The sequence below is a fragment of the Malaclemys terrapin genome, chromosome 3 (genome assembly GCF_027887155.1).
Source record: "Malaclemys terrapin pileata isolate rMalTer1 chromosome 3, rMalTer1.hap1, whole genome shotgun sequence".
Lineage (NCBI taxonomy): Eukaryota > Metazoa > Chordata > Testudines > Emydidae > Malaclemys > Malaclemys terrapin.
The window spans coordinates 129,197,942-129,218,381 of record NC_071507.1 but is presented as its reverse complement, the minus strand read 5'-3'; the positions used below and the strand labels follow the sequence as shown (position 1 = coordinate 129,218,381).

General features: G+C 39.3%; 1 protein-coding gene across 3 annotated transcripts in view; it reads left to right on the top strand.

The window, feature by feature from the left end:
* The window catches only part of LIN28B (lin-28 homolog B), a 115,847-nt gene extending 101,104 nt beyond the window's left edge, over positions 1–14,743 (top strand). For all 3 annotated transcript variants that reach the window (XM_054024099.1, XM_054024101.1, XM_054024100.1), the window contains exon 4: positions 14,369–14,743. In XM_054024099.1, the coding sequence (XP_053880074.1) occupies positions 14,369–14,738 (370 nt within the window). In that variant the 3' untranslated portion in view covers positions 14,739–14,743. The remainder of the gene's footprint in view (positions 1–14,368) is intronic.
* Positions 14,744–20,440: the final 5,697 nt, after the last annotated feature.

The following is a 20,440-nucleotide window of genomic DNA, read 5'->3' as shown; positions in this document are numbered from 1 at the left end:
CCCCCTCCCCCTGCAGATTTCCCAACTCCAAAATGATTTCCCACTGACCGGTAACAATACGATGTCACAAGCTTCCACAGAGCGATCACAACTCACTTCTCCACTGTAAGTGTAGTTCTCACTTTGGGGTCCATGTGCTGGAGGACTGGGATGAGCTCGGCACACAGGTCCGGAAACCCTGGACGCCCCATCATCTCAGGCATTGGTACTCTGACAGCAGGATTATCTGGCTATTTGGACACTCTCCTCAGACCCTATGCTACCAGCACTCCCAGCTATCTTCGAGACACCACCGACTTCCTGAGGAAACTACAGTGCATTGACGTTCTTCCTGAAAACACCATCCTGGCCACCATGGATGTAGAAGCACTTTATACCAATATTCCACATGAGGATGGACTACAAGCTGTCAGGAACAGCATCCCTGATGAGGCCACAGCAAGCCTGGTGGCTGAGCTTTGTGACTTTGTCCTCACCCACAACCACTTCAGATTTGGGGACAACTTATACCTTCAAGTCAGTGGCACTGCTATGGGTACCCGCATGGCCCCACAGTATGCCAACATTTTTATGGCTGACTTAGAACAACGCTTCCTCAGCTCTCGTCCCCTAGTGCCCCTCCTCTACTTGCGCTACATTGATGACATCTTCATCATATGGACCCACGGAAAGGAGGCCCTTGAAGAATTCCACCTGGACTTCAACAATTTCCACCCCACCATCAACCTCAGCCTGGACCAGTCCACACAAGACATCCACTTCCTGGACACTACAGTACAAATAACTGATGGTCACATAAACACCACCCTATACCGGAAACCTACTGACCGCTATACGTACCTACATGCCTCCAGCTTCCATCCAAGACACATCATACGATCCATTGTCTACAGCCAAGCCCTAAGATACAACCGAATTTGCTCCAACCCCTCAGACAGAGACAAACACCTACAAGATCTTTATCAAGCATTCGTAAAACTACAATACCCACCTGGAGAAGTGAGGAAACAGATTGACAGAGCAAGACGGGTACCCAGAAATCACCTACTACAGGACAGGCCCAACAAGGACAATAACAGAACACCACTGGCCATCACATACAGCCCCCAGCTAAAACCTCTCCAGCGCATTATCCACGACCTACAACCTATCCTGGAAAATGATCCCTCACTCTCACAGACCTTGGGAGGCAGGCCAGTCCTTGCTTACAGACAACCCCCCAACCTGAAGCAAATACTCACCAGCAACTACACACCACACCACAGAAACACCAACCCAGGAACCTATCCCTGTAGCAAACCTCGTTGCCTACTCTGTCCCCATATCTACTCTGGCAACAGCATCAGAGGACCCAACCACATCAGCCACACCATCAGGGGCTCATTCACCTGCACATCCACTAATGTCATATATGCCATCATGTGCCAGCAATGCCCCTCTGCCATGTACATTGGCCAAACCGGTCAGTCCCTCCGCAAAAGAATAAATGGACACAAATCGGACATCAGGAATGGTAACATACACAAGCCAGTAAGTGAACACTTCAATCTCCCTGGTCATTCTATCACAGATTTAAAAGTCACTGTCATTGAACAAAAAAACTTCAGAAACAGACTTCAAAGAGAAACAGCAGAACTAAAATTCATTTGCAAATTCAACACCATTAATCTGGGCTTGAATAGGGATTGGGAGTGGCTGGCTCACTACAGAAGCAGCTTTTCCTCTCCTGGAATTGACACCTCCTCATCTATTATTGGGAGTGGACTACATCCACCCTGATTGAATTGGCCTTGTCAACACTGGTTCGCCACTTGTGAAGTAACTCCCTGCTCTCCATGTGTCTGTATATAATGCCTGCATCTGTAGCTTTCACTCTATGCATCCGAAGAAGTGAGGTTTTTACTCACGAAAGCTTATGCCCAAATAAATCTGTTAGTCTTTAAGGTGCCACCAGATTCTTTGTTGTTTTTGTAGATACAGACTAACACGGCTACCCCCTAATATAGGTCCAAAAATGTGACTGTTCACATCCAAAAATGTTGCAGATACTGCTCATCAGTCCCAAATCTTCATTATGCTGTGATCCCACCAGTCAGTGCCAACCTTGACTTTTTTTTTTTGCTATGTCCCATAGCTGTCAGTCCTCCACAATATCGTCATGTTCCCCCATTGTTGCAGCTCTTCTTGTGGCTCTGCAGATACTGGAGGATCGTGCATTCTGTGTTGGCAATGTTCATGACAATAGTGCAGAGCTGTACATGCTCCATGCTTCTGTCAGAGATGGCAGGCTTAAGAAGTGCTGCTTGGTTTTGTGGGATTTTTAAAAATTGTGCCTAAATTATGGGATATGGATGGCATTGAGAAAGTTGCATGATGGGAACTTGATCCCCTTGCTCTCAATCACCCCATGTGACTTGTTTCTGCCCCAGCATGCATTGCCAAAACTTCCCAAAAGACAGCGTGCCAAATGATGCGCGTTGCACACTGGTCCCTACCCATGACGCACTGCACGGTGCCTCGACATAAGCACTCCTGGTGAGTACATGCAGCCCTGACAGAAGGAGCCAAGTATGCATGAGCATAAGCAGTATACTAACTGTGACAGCTTATGCTGACCTAACTTTCATCAACCAAAGTTTGTAATGTAGACTAACATCCTGCCTACAGATCTGCTAAGATTCCCAGAAAAATCTAGTCCAGCATGTACCGCACATGTTAGAACCATTACTTAACACATCAATTAGCGTGGCTACAGAAATGCATTTATAGCACTGAGCCTGATTCAAACTCACTGAGGTTTTTCACCGATCTAATGCCTATGACTTGAAGTGGTTACTTCTGATTGACAATGGTGTAAGCGAGGACAAAAACAGACCCTCTATCTTTTTCAGCCATTAGAAATGTGGTTTAGTTTTTGTTCCCCAGTCCTGGTATTGTACATCTGAAATACATGCTAGTGGGACACACACAAAATCCCTCAAATCAGCGAGAGCAGCCACAAAACCACTAAAGACTCCCACCACTGTGGATTTTTAAAGTGCTTAGGGCTTGTCTACACTTGAAAGTTAATTTGGATTAAGGTAGGGTGTGTTTTCAAAGCACTAGGCAATTAATTCCTGGATAACGCCATGTGTAGACAAGCCATTAGTCTTAGTTTTCAAATACATACATGCCTAAAGTCAAGCATCTCATTAAAACTTGCCTGATTTTTAGGTATGCTGCATACCTGCAACTCCCACCTACTTAAAAGACAGCTATGGCTGTTCAGGCACCTCTGAAAAATCACTGTCTCTAGATGCCTAAATATGGATTGAGATGTCTAACTTTATGCACCTCTTTTTGAAAAATTCCATCTTAGGGCTTGTCTTCACTACTGGGGTAAGTCGACTTAAGTTACATTACTCCAGCTACGTGAATAATGTAGCTGGAGTCAACGTAGCTGAGGTCGACTTACCCCAGTGTCTTCACTGCGTTGCATCGATGGGAGACGCTCTCCAGTTGACTTCTTTTATTCTTCTTCGGGAGCTGGAGTACCAGGGTCGATCAGAGAACGCTCTGTTGTTGATTTAGCGCGTCTTCATTAGACCCGCTAAATCGACCCCTGCTGCATCAATTGCAGTAGCGTCAATCTCCCCAGTAGTGAAGACCAGCCCTTAGTCCCTACAATTCATGAACAGAGGATGGAAGCTCCTACATTTTGATTTTTCTGGCATTTGGTGATAGAAACCTGGGGACAGATTTCTGAGATGCACAGCATAGACAGTGTACCCCACTGGGAGGGGAGGCCAAAGTGGCTTTACATTACTTTTGCTCCCTTAGAGCAGTGGTTCTCAGCCAGGGGTACGTGTACCCCTGAGGGTACACAGAGGTCTTCCGGGGGGTACATCAACTCATCTAGATAGTTGCCTAGTTTTACAACAGGCTGCATAAAAAACACTAGCGAAGTCAGTACATACTAAAAATTCATACAATGACTTATTTATACTGCTCTTTATACTGTACACTGAAACAGAAGTACAGTGTTTATATTCCACTTGATTTATTTTATAATTAAAAGTGGTAAAAATGAGAGAGTAAGCAATTAGTCAGTAATAATGTGCTGTAACACTTTTGTATTTTATGTCTGATTTTGTAATCAGGTAGTTTTTAAGTGATGTGAAACTTGGGTACAGAAGACAAATCAGACTCCTGAAAGGGGTACAGTGGTCTGGAAAGGTTGAGAGGCACTGACTTAGAGTAGTATTGAGGCTGCTTTCATTCATGGCAGCCTCCACAGGGCAGCCCCACAGTCCAGCATCCCCTGTGGTGATGAGTGTTATGGGCAGGTCAGGGGCTGCAGGTGCGGACTCTCTGGCTTATGTTAGGTCCACGTGGTCCTTTGTGGCTCTTTAATGTCCCTCTTTGCCATCAGAAGGGCATGTAAAGGGTTGGGGCAAGAGCCAGTCTTGCTTCCCTACCCAGTTATGTTATATAAATAGTTGGGTGGGTGGGAGGGTGCAGTTAATTACTTTAAATGGAAGTTGATAACTTCTTAACCATAGGCTCCTAAGAGCTCCTTGTGGAAATGAGCTACTTTCTCCTCAGGTCCAGTTAAGATTTAGTTGCAGGAGGATGTAAGATTCAAACACAGGAGGAATTGTTCATAAGGCACTTGGAAATCCTGCCGCACCTTCTAATGAAAAAAGTCATTTATTTTTCTATAGCAGAACAATGTCCCAGTTTAGAACCTATAATGTTGAATGCTAGGGAAGGATTAGGTTTAGATTAATGTGTGTGACATAGGCATTATTCTGTGCTCGCTGTGCTATGTCAGTAGCTGTGTCTGTCTTCCGGGAATGTGCTACACACAAAATATTTTAAAATTCCTCTTTTTAAAAACAGTAAATATGTCAATGTGTACTTTCTACCCAGTTAAATTAATTCGTTGTTAGGTAATAGATAATAGATACTTTTGTATGTTTAATTTTCATATTTTGGTGCACACTGTTAGATCAGATATATATATATATTTTTAACAATATATATTATAGTACACTGGCTCATTCTGATAGAGTATTTTCGGTACAAAATGGGTTAGTAAAATGTTTCTGTGCTGAGGTCTTGCATGCTAAATTTAAGAAAGGATTTTGGTTACCGTTTCTAAACATCTGAAAAACTATTGTTAATTCTCCAATTCCATTGACAGCTTTATGTTAGATATTTTAAATGGAGCCACTTTAAGGTCATAATTGCTTGCCAGTGTCAACTATCAAAGCTCACAGGGAACATCATTCTGTTTTTTGTATATATTTTTTAAAATGTAAGTGGGTTGGTTCCTAACTCGAGGATTTATCTGAGTTCATAGTTCAACGTTTCACACCTGAAACGTATAATTTATGTGACTCTTTTCAACATGGTGTATTTAAATGGTTACTGAATTTGAATTGGCTCTATCATCTAGTAAGAACTGAGTCCATTTTTAAAATATGTGTTTTCATTCTGTGCTGTGTTAGTGCTGTGGACTGATACATATTTTACCTTTTAAAATCTGACATGTAAATATTGTATTCTTTTATCTAGATTGCACATTGTAAAATTGTTTCTCAGAAGTTCTTAACTCCCGCTAGAGAGAAAACAACTGTGTTCATGCACTGTTTAATTGTTACAAATCAAAGTACAGCCAAAGGATTTTTCCTTCAAGAGGCATATTCCATATCTATTTTTTATGTGGTTGCGTGAAAATAATTTCCCTCCCTGTCTGCAAACTAGACTGAGTGAACAGTGTAGATAAGATTCCATGGAAAGGAAAGGAATTGTTAGAGAAGTTTTTTTCAAGAGCTAATGTCTGTGTGGTCCTCTCCATTTTTAGAAGAATAATAAAATTGCTGAATTCTGTATGGGTCTGTGTGGTTAAACCACCATCTTAATTTTATTGTTCTGGTTGCTTCTTATCAGAAAAAAAATCTTTTAGTAAACCATAGTAGCTCATTTTAAACCAATTATTTCCCCCAAAAACTTAAGCTCATAGTATCACCAAATGCCTGATTTATCAGACAAATGCTGTGCCTGGTTTGTTAGTTCCTTTGTTGGGAAAAAAATCATCAACAAAAGAATATAACCTATTGATATTACTTCTAAAATACACTAGGGAGAACAGATTGAGTTAGAACTAACCACATGAAACTATTCAGTCGGATGAGTTTACAATTAGGCATTTCATTTTTTGTAATGAACACATACATCAACAATAATCCATGCTCTGTTACTGGAAACCATGCAGAAAGTGTCTTTGTGACAGCATGTTGGGGTTATCTAAATGTGGGGAAAAGGCACTTTTAGGAGAAGAGAGAGGCTTTTAAACAGCCTCTACAGAAATTTAACCTCTTAGATCTTACTTATTATCCTTGTGGTATAAGATTTTTTATTTTGGAGTGGGAGGGGATATAAAGGTGAGCAGATCAGCTTTTCATTCATCTCAAAAACCTAGTGAAACTGTGAATTTTCAAACAGAATTTTACCTTAAAAGCTCCACTGCTACAATTAACTTCCCCAGCATGGACCCCCGTAGGCCCCCACTGCAGCTAACAGGGTCCCTCCTGCATGGGTACAAGGGGCCAAATTAGCAGATACAGTTGCAGGGTCAGGCCCCTCTGTTTGTAAACATCTGAATTTGATCCTAAGGTACCATAGTCTAAAATTCCAGCTGGGTTAATTTACATAGTTTTCTGGTATGTTTTATTTAAATGATAGGAGCATAATTTAAAAATATAAATACAAAATTTTAATGGATAAGAAAATAAGATTTTTTTTGTGAGGTTCTGTCTGCTTTAATCGAAGGGTAATAAAGCAAAATGATGTATTACATAAAATCAGTGTGTGAGACAGGCAGAGTAGTTTCTGGAAAAATCTTAAAACTCAGCAGGTCTTTTTCTTTGCTTAGAACGAGCAGAGTATGTTTGTGGGCATGTCTCGTGTTTGTTACAGGTCTCATATTGTTTTTTTCCTTCAAGAAAGCCTGATCATGATGCCCTCCTAATTCATACACCAATGCAATGGGATTGCAAAGAATGCACACCAGTGTAAAGTGCGTCCTGATGAGTTGTGAAGCAGCACTGTGAAATGCTGCACAACCACATTAATACAATTCCTATGCAATGAGCAGCATTCATGCCATTATTTTTTAAACACAAGTGAGCAACACCATTGCTTTGTTTCTTCTGGGATTTCCTGAATTTTAAAATGATTAAGAAAATACCCTCCCTTTAAAAAAACAAATAAACCTCCATTTATAAGAATCAGGATGAAGACATTAAATGGAATGGGTAGCAGGCTGCATAGAATCTAGAGCTAACCTGAATTCTTGCCTGCCCTTCCCTCTTCTTTTGCTCTAATTTAAGGTTCCACATGCATGACTCTATGTAGTTTCTTGACTATTCACGTAGAACTTGTTTCTTTTGTTTCTGTAGCAGCTGACAAAAAATTCGCCCTCCCCCCCCCCCCCCCCCCCCATGACAGTTGCTGTCTGTTTTCAAGTTGTGGTGATTTTGACCTTATATTCAACGTCTCTGTCTCTTACTGTTCACAGTATCTGTAAAGACATCAGATATGTTCCTGCCTACCATTTATATTCTTAAGTAATATGAAGAAGAAGCCCTGTTTAAAACAAAAGTAGGTTAAAGTAACTTTCTAGCACTCAGTCAGGTTGACGTTTTTACTGTTGATTTCTTTACAAAAAATTAACAAATAAAAGTTCCTTGGCATTACAAAGCCTACAGCGGCAGTGTTTAGCCTTTGCATAATGCGAACATCTGAAAGGCTTGTGTTTAGCTGCAGGAAATTAAATGTGATGCTCTCAGCTTTAAAATGCTTATTGGGAAAGGTTTAATATCCAGTCTTGGGTTATTAGAACCTTTAAATCATCCATAAAAATTATTCTTGATTTCTATGAAAAATGAACTCGTAGATTAGATGACTTTGGACAGGCTGAAGCATCTTTTAATGCTGTAGAAACATTTCTGACTTCAGCTGCTGCATTGCCCTGACTGAAGTGAATGATAAAACATAGTGTCGGGGCAGGCAATTTTGTTATAGTTACTCTCATCATATATGTTCTGTCTGTAATTGTTTACATCTGAACCTGGCTCAGCAAGGGAAGGTGTGGGTTTTCCCTTCCTTCCCCCCCTTCCTCCCCCCAGTTTTGTTCTTCAGACTAATATCACTGAAGCCCTTGAATACTGAAACAATTATGTTCAATGTTAATCTTTTTCCTATAGCATGGATAGTTTAACTCCCCTAGCATCAGAATAGGATAATTAGAGAAAACTTCCCTGTGTTTTGCTTTCAAAACTCTCATTTCCTCAAGTATGTTGTGGAACTAATGTCTAAAGAAAACTTTATTTATAAACTTAGGTCTCTTAAACATTTCCTTTTAGTCTATGTGTCATGTGTTGTAAAACCTCTAATTTGCACTTGCTGTAAAATAACATGTCATCTTTCAAAGCATTTAAACCACCAGCCCCAGCACTGTATTAGAAACTATTCACTGTTCACCGTGCACCAAAATGCAGTTTTTATTACCGGTTAGTATTTAAGGGGGGGGAGGGGAGAAGGAATTGGCCAGGGAACATTTAAATGAGTTAAATACCGCTGCCCGCAGCTCTTCCCTCTCCCCCACCCTTTAATTAGTTGTAAAAAATCATGTAGTCACCAGTAAGTAATTTAAAGTTTTTTCTGACAACAGATAACACCATAGAGCTACACAATTATTCTCTACTCGTCATATATATTGGATTATTGTCCAAATCATATTATAGGTCAGCGTGAAGATGCACACAATTGTGTTGGCCTTCCTGGTTGCTTAGGTCAGCCGAACTGTAATTATGGCAAACTGTTTGCAAGACAGTGGTGGTGTCACTATAAAACTGTTTGTAAGTATGAACATGAAAACATGAGTTTAAATTAAGGAAAGTTAAATGCTAGAAGTGTTTTACTTTGCATTTAAGCTTCTGAAGGCATAGGTGATGAATTCCAGTCATCAATTTGGTTACAGTTAATATTGCACCTATTACATTCAGATCATTTTTATTCCTATTCATGTAAGGTTTTTCTTCTACTTTGTAAAATTCTCAGTTTAACTATGAATTGATGGTGAACCGGTGTTTGGAAGGAGAAATGTTTCTTAAATTCCTAGGGTGATGGGTTTTTTTATATTTCCTTTCTCAGCTCTAGATTTTAATAGACTTGTTTTCTTGGTGTTGATTTTAAAGTATGTTGAGGATGTTATTAAATGGTGCTAGACAGATTTCCTAAGGCTTTCATTTCATGAAATTTTTCATTCCTTGTGTCTCAGAAGCAGTCTTAATCTACCTCCCTTACTCAGCTAACTGTGCTGAGGCAGTGTTCCCATTTAGGATAATTGTCATCTCTTTATCTATACTTCATGTTGCGTTAGGTTTTGAGCATGCAGTCACCTAATAAATTATCAGAGCCTATTAAGACTATGAAGGGCTGTTCCTTTTATAGCAGATCTTTTCCAAGAAACAGAATCAGGAGTTGCTCATACTTGTTTTAGCAGTGCTTTAGACTTTATGTTGACCTAGACATCATGTGATGTATAGTAGTTTGTTTTATTTTAACTTTATTTTAAGATGCTGAGTTAATCACCATGTTTCAGTGGTATTTTTATTTTGGATAATCATTTATTCCAGTGTTATTGATTTGGATTATATATGCATGTTCAAATGTGAACTTGCTTAATTTTCCTTCGCATAAGCGTGCCTGTCTATTGTTTTGTATATTTATGTATACAGCATGTACATAAGAATATACAAATCTATACATAGATCAGCCTGTGTCTGTGTATCATAATGTTTTAGGTTTCATTTCATTGTGGTGTAAGGTAAGAATATACTGCTGACACATTAGCAATTACCAGCAGTTTGTATTTTGAATTCTCAGCTAGAACAAAAGGGTTAATACCACATTTCAATGTGCATGAATGATACCATGTGGTATCATTTGTGTGCTCCGAGGTGGCTGACCATTTCCATTTTGGTGTCAATCCCATGAGAACGAAAGCATTTCAGAATGGGGTGTGATCTGTCCTGCTGGTAAGAGTGATTGACAAGGAACAAATAAATAGTCAGAAGAACTGAATAAATACCACCCTCCTGTTTAAGTCCAAGCGCACATGGACAGGCACATACACAATTTAATGCAACACTTCAACCAGCAGGCTGACTTGCTTGGTGACAGAAACATGGCTGAAAAGCCAAATTACAGTTTAATTATAACGGCTTTTATTAAAACAAGGGCAACAAAAAAATGCTACCAGAAATTTAAGAAAACTGGCGGGTGGGGGGGAGGGGGTTAAACTATTTTGAAAGCAGGATGTAATGATAAATATAGATGCAAAAGCTGATTGAGGCCCCTGGAGTGGAAGTGGGGGCCCTGCCAGCAGGTTCTTGGTCAATTGGTGAGGCGAAATGGTTCACTGAATTGGATAACACAGTGCATACCATAGTGACTGATTAAATTGATTTGTCCGTGGCTGCAGCCTACTCTATTACTGAGGCCCTTTAACCTATTTTCGAACTCTTTTAAGAGAGAGAGAGAGAGAGAGAGAGAGGAAGCTTCTGGATGAATGTGATCCTAAAGGAAGGAAGTGAAAATAAGTTAAATTTACAACTATAAAATTCTCTCCAGAATTAAGGTCAGATATATCATTCCCAAAGTGATTTACAATCCTTACTAACACATTGATAAGAAGTCACAGAATAAATATCCTATACTATATAGAAAGAAATCAAGAAAATGCCATTCTTTAATATCAAATTTAAATCATAACACCCCTCCCCCTTATTTTTTAGTATCTTTCTAGAACTTTGCGGGAAGGGGCTTACGGAAGGGATCATTGCCATTATTTTTCAGTTGTCACTCTTATTGTTTTATCTAGTGGTTTTAGAGAAAGCTTATCTGACAAGCATAGCTATATACCAGTAAATAATGTTAATTTGGTCATTTGTTTTGAAATAGCTTCAGTGACTGAGGGAAAGGAAACCAATGTACAATGTTTAATACATGAAAACATTTTTACTAAACGTAGGAAATATCTATCATTTTGGTCTTAGAGGATAGCATGCATGTGAAATAGCTAACATTTTATTTAATCTTGCTGAAATATTGGAAATAAATGCTAGATGACTGTGGTTTGTAAAACCTTGCCTATTTTCTTTTTTTCCTTTCAACGGCAGGGGGTAATTAAGATTGCTGGGTCAGTTTACAATACATGCAAACAGACTCAGTTTGAGAAAGAGTTCTTCAATCCTACTGGCCGATTACACAAAAAACAGATGTATACTGAATATTTAAATGTTAGTAGTTCATCTGAAGCCACCTAAAAACTAATTTTAGGGTTTTTTTTGTTATACTTCTAAAAATTGGGCACAATTGATGTCATTACAACATTCTATGCAAGGATTTAAAAAAAAAATCATTGGAATTCTATGTATCATTTGACTTATTCAAGTTATAAATTGCCCTTGCAAAATTCAGCTTGGCCAAAGCAAGGAATTTTTTTGATCATTCTAATGGGTGGGCAAGAATTGTTAGAGGGAGAGGGTTCCCCTTCCTTGTTTGGAAATATTCATGGCAATTTTTCAAGGCTGGTATGAACTGTATACTGTTTTTAGCCATTTTTTTTCCCAAAAGTGAAATCTAGTTCATAATCTAAGGCAAACATACACACCCATGCTTAAGTTTGGGCATGCAACTAGACGAACACAACAGTCACAAAGTTAAATATGTGCATAAGTGTTTGCAGGGTTCTGGCTAAAACTGCAATTTTCCAGTGATCTGCAATTTTAAAATTTCTAACTGTGAGTTAGATCTAAAGTCCATTGAAGTCCATAGAAAAGTTCGTAGTGACTCCAGTGGGCTTTGGAGCAAGTCTGTGTAAGCACTATTTCCCTCATTTAATGGGTTTGTAAGTTAAGCATGGAAATCACATCATATGATTTGGTGTCACTTTCCTCAGTAAAATGGTAAACAATGAATTAAATTTATGCATGTGTAAGATGTATATTACTAATTATGGAAACACAGCAAATATCTATACAAAGGTCAAGATGAATGTAACATGATGGTCCTATTACATCAAAGAAATTAACTTCACAGACCTGCATTCTGGGCATGACTTAACAGTTTGTGCAATTATTTTCTTTTTAGCAAATAGTACAAGAATGTATACTGTGCACATTTTAAGAAATCATAAATGTAGCCTGTCACATAAATAAGGATCATTCAGTGAGGTATTGCTTGAGGACTGCAGGATTGAGCCCTTAGTTAACAAGATTACCAGTATAGTATTTACATTCTGGCTGTGTGTTTAATCATTGGTTTTAAAGGCTAAAGCCATGTAATAGTTGGACATTCTATTTGGTTTTGGAAAACTTAAATTTAATTGGGTTGAGTTCTGGGTTTCCAAGGAAGAAAACAATAAACCCATTTTATGACTCGCTGTTATATTTTCAGAACCATGCTGCAACCTCTTAGCAATAGGTATTGCCAAAAGCTTTCTCCTGGCCTCCATCCCCCTCTTACTATGTCCCAATGATTCAGGCATGGAGAGGACCTTCCACTCAGGCAGCTGGGTCCATGACACCATTCCCCTGGCATCACTGTTGGGATCTGGTGGGTGAGCTGGGGGTGGGGGCACATCATTGCCCCTACCTACTAATCCCTGCACATATTACTGAGAAAGGTAACAGAATACAAGATTGTAGAACTTTTCCTACGGAACCTCCTCCATGGTGAGAGAACATCCCTTTAATGGAGGTCCAGGGGCAGCCTGGGCCAGGAGAGTTCACAGAAGTCATGCGACAGCAGGCAGTGGGGAGAACCCCCGAGAGCTCCAGAACTGCCTCCAGCCCAGCCTCCTACAAACCTCCTGGATCATGGGAGGTTGACCTCCACTTCTCTGCCCCACAGAGGAAAGAATCAGGGAGAGACTTCTCTTCAAAAGGGACCTTTGCAGAGATTTCCTTCCCATTACCTGGTGGGGGGAAATGATCTAGCCATTATCATCATAACATCCCCTTTGCTCTGTTGGATTTGACTAATGTGGATGCCATACAGTTTTTATGGTGGTGTATTCCTTTGGAAGGGTTGGGTAAACTGTGGGACTGCTTATCAAAAAGCATGAACTTCTTTCTTATCAAATTTCACCATATTATTCAACTTTTAACAGAGGATTCTTCTCCATCTAGTAGCTAATATGGGACAAACAGGACTAATTAGTGAGGATGAACTTGTAGGCCATCATAGCCTAATTTTTTTTGCAACACCTTCAGCCATTAGCCCAAATTAAACACACTAGCACTCAAAAAGTTTATTGCTACAAATATTGAAGTAAAGATATTTAATCTACATTACATGAGTTACAGACTTTATTGTGGGCACATGTTTGAATATTTGGTGCCCTCTAGTGGACCATTCTAATGTTATCAGCCCAAGCACATTCTCTGAGATTATTTATTAAAGGGAAGCACAACTGGTACATTTTGGCAGAGTCCAAATACCCATTTTTACAGTTTAATAAACTATAAAGCTTATTTTTGATTCTGGACTTTAACTTTTGTTGCCACTGAGGGGTACATAAAATCATCATTATTCCCTTCATATATTTTTCTAACGTATTTGCACACAGTGTCGGGGACCGTTGGGTCTCACACAAAAAAGCCCTTAGAACTTCACCTTTTGTGTACCTAGGCCATATTTTTAAAGCTATTAAATGCATCTTTAGTCACCTAAATACCTTTGAAAATCTGGCCTTAGGACTCAGTCAGTAGATAGACTCCCACTGACTTCAATGGGCTTTGAATCAGACTCTAATTAAGGGCCAGATTCTGTGTGAGTGATACCAAAGTGCTTGTGGAGGAAGATACTGATCAGTATGAATGAAGGTGGCAGAATCTGGCCTAAATGAGGATGAGACTTTCATAGTACCTAAGTGATTGAGGAGCACTAGTCCTATTCACTTTCAGTGGAACTTGTGCTGCTAAATCATTCAGAAACTTCTCTATGCATCGAAGAAGTAAGGTTTTTACCCACGAAAGCTTATGCCCAAATAAATCTGTTAGTCTTTAGGGTGCCACCAGACTCCTTGTTGTTTTTCTGAAAAATATCTCACCTTAAATCCTTACAGCTAGAAAATAAATACTATAAAATATTGAGTGGAAACTCCCACTGTTTTACAAATGTGCTGTGTGTCTTCACATTAAATTAAAAATTGTTTACACATAAGATTTGGTTCTTCCTCTTTGTTTCTTTAATGTTTTGAAGAATATTTTTATTGACGTATTTTATAACAGACTCTCTTTTTCATTTGTAGATGCTACAACTGTGGTGGCCTTGATCATCATGCTAAGGAATGTAGTTTACCTCCACAGCCAAAGAAGTGCCATTACTGTCAGAGCATCATGCACATGGTGGCTAACTGCCCTCATAAAACTGTTTCACAACAGCCCACTAGTTCTCAGGGAAGATATGAAGCAGAACCACAGCCTTCCACTTCTGCTTTCCTGAGAGAAGGGGGAGGGGCTTACTGCCATTCATCTCCATCATATTCTCAGGAGGGAAGGTCAGAGATCTTAGAACGTTCAGGCAGGTCACCACAAGAACCTTCCTCCAGTAAGTTATCTGCATCACCTGAAGAACAAAGCAGAAAGGGGCCTTCTGTTCAAAAAAGGAAAAAAACTTAGAGCTTTGTCATAACCGTTCATTTTCTTTACCCTCTTGGAATGTCTACCTCATGCAAGAACAGGGGAAGTAATTTCACTATCAGTAGCTGACCTGAAATTTTAACTACTGTTGAGGAACTGTGAATTTTTTTATTTTTTTTTAAATAGACAAATCACTCCAAGCAAATTACATTTGAGCAGGGTGTCTTGTGTTTTACTGCCTGTATGTGTGGATGTCCATGAGTGCATGTGTCTCTATCATGTCCTTCTGTCTGTATGTATACATATCTATAATTGCTATCTCTATCTCTGTATATGTATACATACACACATCAGCAGAACATTCTCCATTTCCCAGGATACATCATCCATTGTGAAGCAATAGTCATGGTTCAGAATGTTTTTCGATACTCATTCCTGGCAGCAATTTTGAAACATGCTTTAAAAACCAGTTAAGATCATGACTGTTACTTTTGTATGAACCAAAGGATACTTCACCTCTCAAAGCTGCCAATGATACGGTACTAAGAATACTAAGACATTCCCCTAACCCTCTATTCTGGGTAGATATTTTGTTCTTGATGTCCAAAGTGTAGCAAGGTTGTTTTTTTTCTCCACACCTGTCAAGGGCATGCCTTGATTAAGTATGGCTCTGTTGCCACAATCTTTGTTCAGGAGTTAAGACTCCAGAAAAGACAACGAATGTGGAGTTTCTGTGCGGAGATCTCAAATGTAGTGTTAAATGAATATGGTTTAATTTTAAGGTGGGTGACCGTTGTGTGGGGGAGAATGTGTCAGTTGTTCTGAACTGATTGGTTTGAGTGGTATCAAGCTACCACCCTGTTTGCCCCCTTTGAGTTTTGTGAAAATCTTGGAGGTGGGGGTAGGGTGGCGGCAGAAGCTGCTTCCCTTGGTCCCAATTTGTCCCCCTGAGTCAGTGTACAGATCAAGGGGATTTCCCCCTTGTTTACTACTGAAAGTCATGGAAAGAACTCCCTAGGGTTTTTTAAGATAAAGGAAAAAGAAACACAAAGTTAATGACATATTGGGGTACAGCCTTGGTGGAGAATAAAACTGTATGGGCACTTACAGTTGATCAGCATCCCCTGCTATTCATATAGTAAAAGTACAGTATTGAATGAAGAACATACACAGCTGATGCAGAGAGGCCTTAGAGCAGGGACATGCAAACAGTGTGACACTTGCCAGAAGCCCTAGGACTCCATCTGCTTTCCATGAAGTGGAGAAGACTGCAGACCAGCCTTGGCTCAGTGCATGCTAGGACTGCTCTTCTGCACTGAAGATGAATGTGTCTGCAAGCCCCATTCTAAAACTCGCTGGGCTGCACTTTAACCAACCCATGGCTGCACTTTGGCCATCCGTAACCTGGTCCATTTGCAATTGGTAGATTAACAAATTATACCTAAGAAAATGTCCTTCTAACCATCCCATTGCAGATGTAATTTCTTTGGAGAAATCTGTATAATCCTTAACATTGGCAATAAACAGAGGCTGTTACAAAAATTGAGACAGGAAGGTAGGTTTAAGCTCAGATAATCAAAAAAGGAATACAGCATGTCTGAAAAGGCTATAGTGGGCTAAATTCATCTCTGTTGTAATGCCATTGGCTGCAGTGGCCTTACACCAGCAGTGCATCAGGCCCATTATAAGGCAAGGCCTCCCTCCCCAAATTGTCTTGCCACATGAAACTTTTACTGTAGCTGCTGCAGTAAATAGATACGGATCAGCAGCTTCCACATAGGACTGGAGTCCTGCAGATGAACTTCGCTTGAATTCCATGACAGTGTTTGTGAGAATCTCAATGGTTTGTACTGACGGTCTCAGTATGCTGTAATGCAAAGCTTACCTTTGACGATATTGAATGTGATGTATCTATAGAGAAGTACTTCCTTGCCTTACGTGAGGATTGTAAACTTATTTAAATTATGTAGACAAATCAAAGTGGCATTGCTTAACCTTCTAGCAGGTGTAATAACCAGGTTAAAGAGCAAAGATGCAAAACTTAGGTCACTTTGAAAATTTAAACCAAAGTTCCTTATAGAAATAGGCCATTGTGGATTTGAAAATTGGTCATTCCCTGTTTACATATAAAAAGTTCAGAGCTGAGATCATTAGGAAATAAGTAATCGTGACATACAGACCTTCCTGGTGCAGTTTGACATTGTTTTGTGCACCAAAACCAGACTGAACTGCTAAGAGCACATACCAAACCTATCTTATTATTGAAAGCTTAGGTTTTATTTTTGTATATTAGAATGTTATCACTATTACATAGCATACTCAGGACAAAGAACTTTGCTCAGGGAATATACCATGTAATGTTATTTTTTCTTTACAGAATAGTCTACAGGCCTGCTTACTCAGAACAAAACCAAATAGATTTAGACCTTTATATCTCTATATAAGTATTGTATACTGATAATAATAACTACCTCTGAGTTGACATACACCTACGTTTCTTATAATCAGATATCAACTTTTTGTATTATGATTTCCTGTGAAAATAAGTGATAAAGCAGTATTCTTGTACTGGTTGCTTATGTGAATATTTGTGACTTTACATTCACAGGGTCTGATTTTCAGATATGCTGAGCAGCTGCAGCTCCCACTGATTTCCAATAGCAGTTACAGGTGCTCAGACCGTCTGGAAAAAAAAGTATCACGCCCACTTCGTTTACATAGGTAACAATAAAATTATTATTCTGTTTACAGCAAAAGGCTACCTCATACCTACTGCATAAACACACCTTTGTGCTGCTCTGGCCTTAAAGGTGGCTGTTGAGCCTATGGTACATACCTTTTTATCTGTACTATATATGTAAATTGGTAATTCACCACTGCATACTTTAGAGCAAATACTTGTTTAAAATGAAGCATCCGTCTGAAATTGTGAAAAGTCTCCAAACATTTCTTTACAGTTTGTATTTTTTTTTCCACTAAAAGGATTGTGGGCACTGTTCACAAACAACGAAACACAGACACTAAAGCAGGGATCGGCAACCTTTGGCCCGTGGCCCGCCAGGATAAGCATTGTGGCGGGCCGGGCCAGTTTGTTTACCTGCTGCGTCTGCAGGTTCAGCCGACTGTGGCTCCCACTGGGCGCGGTTCGCTGCTTCAGGCAAATGGTGGTGGCAGAAAGCGGCGGCCAGCACATCCCTCAGCCCCTGCCACTTCCCACAGCCCCCATTGGCCTGGGACAGCGAACTGCGGCCAGTGGGAGCCGCGATCGGCCGAACCTGCGGACGCGGCAGGTAAACAAACCGGCCCAGCCTGCCAGGGTGCTTACCCTGGCAGGCCGCGTGCCAAAGGTTGCCAATCCCTGCACTAAAGCTAACTACCGAACTGCAGAGCTGTGATAAGTAACTAATTAGCACTGGATTGCAACAGAATGTCTGGTTTTCATCCCCAATTACTCAGATTAAATAAGCTGCTTCAAATGAATAAGAGAAGGAGCTTTATGGGTCCTTGGGAATCCTATACATTTATGGGGCAGATCCACGTTTTGGGGTCCTCCCACTGTTCCTTCACTTTTGACAATGAAGTGAGGAGTAGTCTCCATTTAAGAGCCCATTATAGGAGCAGCCTTGATTCCCATATCCCTGACTAAATGTGCCAGAACACCTCACAATACAACCAGTCCACATAGTTGTATTAAAATAGTTTCTGAAAGAGCTGTACTCCTAGCTTCCCCACACTACTGGAGATGAAATTTAAAATATGGGGAATTTCTCTCCTTCTGCATCTCCTCCCCCATCTAAAACAAGATACCGGATTTGATCTCCTCTCAGAAGACATTGTGGGATGATTTTTTCCTGCCCCAATAAAAGCTAAAACAAGGTGCACACTTGCATATTGAAAAGATTAAACTTTAAGAAAAAAAAAAAAAAGCCTATTTTGGGAGGGGAGAATCAAATGGGCATTTTTGTTGTAATTGTTGTCGAATTTGACATCTTTAGCCTCCAAAATGTTCTGCTTTTAATCAGCTTTTGGAGACTGCCAAATGTAGTATGTTTTAATCCTAAAGCCTTCCCCTTTTTTGGCTCAATTTTATTTTGCACCAGTGCTATCCCAGAGTTACTGCTTAGTTATATACTTAGTTTTGTGAATAGAGCCCCAAAAAAGTGTTTATAGATCTTGTAACATTCTTTGTAAGAAAAATTATAAAAGGGCATGAGAAATCTCATTAAGTCTTAAAATTAATTTAAATTAATTTATCTGTAAGAAAATGTTTATCATAAAAATATATATGTGTATTCCCCTGTGCTGGATTTAAAAGTAATTGGGAAAGATATGTACATGTGCAGATGCACTAATTTTAATTTTCTAGGTATCTTAATGAGATTTGATTATTTGTTTTAGAGACAAGCAAAGCCTTGTTAAATGCATCAAACCTTATTTTGGTTACTATCAACAGCCTCTTTAAGATATGTTGGTTGTGTTACCTCTGTCATAATTGTTGACTGGTGAGGTTGATCTATGAACACACATTTCTGTTTTATACTTAAACAGGGCTGCAATTTAATGACTCTGGTAGAATTTTTATGAGAATATTGGAAAGTCCCCAGAAATTTACTACCACTGTCAGTAAACCAAGTGTCAGAGTAACTAGCTTTTAAAAGGATGATGGTCTTGACTACCTCTTGGATTACTATTTAAGCAACAACTGGTTGACAAACATCACCAGACTGGGTTTAACTAGTATGCGTTGCTCATGGTAATAACAATAACCATACTAGAGACCAAAGTGAACACTGATTTCTATATGTCTTTAATACTGTGTCTTATCTAGTGGTTTTAAATTATCCTCTGTAGTATAGATTACCTCATTGTCCATTTTGACTTGTATGTTGTTTACAAGGTGAAATAAAAATCACTTGAATTGTATTTTTTTTTAAAGACAGTGAGTTGAAGTTTTGAAAGTCATTTCACCTGTTTACTGTCTTCTTACTGGACTAAAGCACTGATTGCCTTTCTACATATCATGTATTTTATATTCTCATTTCATTGCCTAATGTCTTTTTATTTCTGTCAATCATGGATATTGTGAGGTTTAAATAAATTCCTTGATTAAAAAATAAAACATATAACGTTGACATTTACAGTGGACTTTGGAGTTTCTTTGTGGATTTTCTTTGAGTCGCATGGTTGAAGGATAAAGGATGCTGCCCCTACCAACTATTCATACTTAAGCACAGTTCGTTCTTTTCAGCATATCATCATCAGACAAGGTCATTTGTAAAAAAGGTTATGTAAATTTTTGCTTATTCAGAACGAAGTCCCATAAATGGATAATTGTACTTCTGTGCCATATCAGTAGGGTGACCAGATGTCCTGATTTTATAGGGACAGTTCCGATTTTTGGGTCTTTTTCTTATATTAGATCCTATTACCCCCAACCCCTGTCCCAATTTTTCACACTTGCTGTCTGGTCACCCTACATATCAGCTAGGCTGCATAAATTACCCCAAAAGCTGTGTCCCGCTGTCAAAATGAAGCTGTCAAAGATCATCATTTTTTAAACTGGTTCACAATATGCACCATAAATTTAAGTTATTCATCTACTTAGGGACAAAAAATCTGTTTTGTTATTTAATTCTCATGCCATCTTCATTACCTATTCAATAACTTCTGAATCTCTGCTCCCATCGGTTTCATAGGGATTTAAAATTTGAAATGCACAATTTTTTAAAATTAAATAGTAC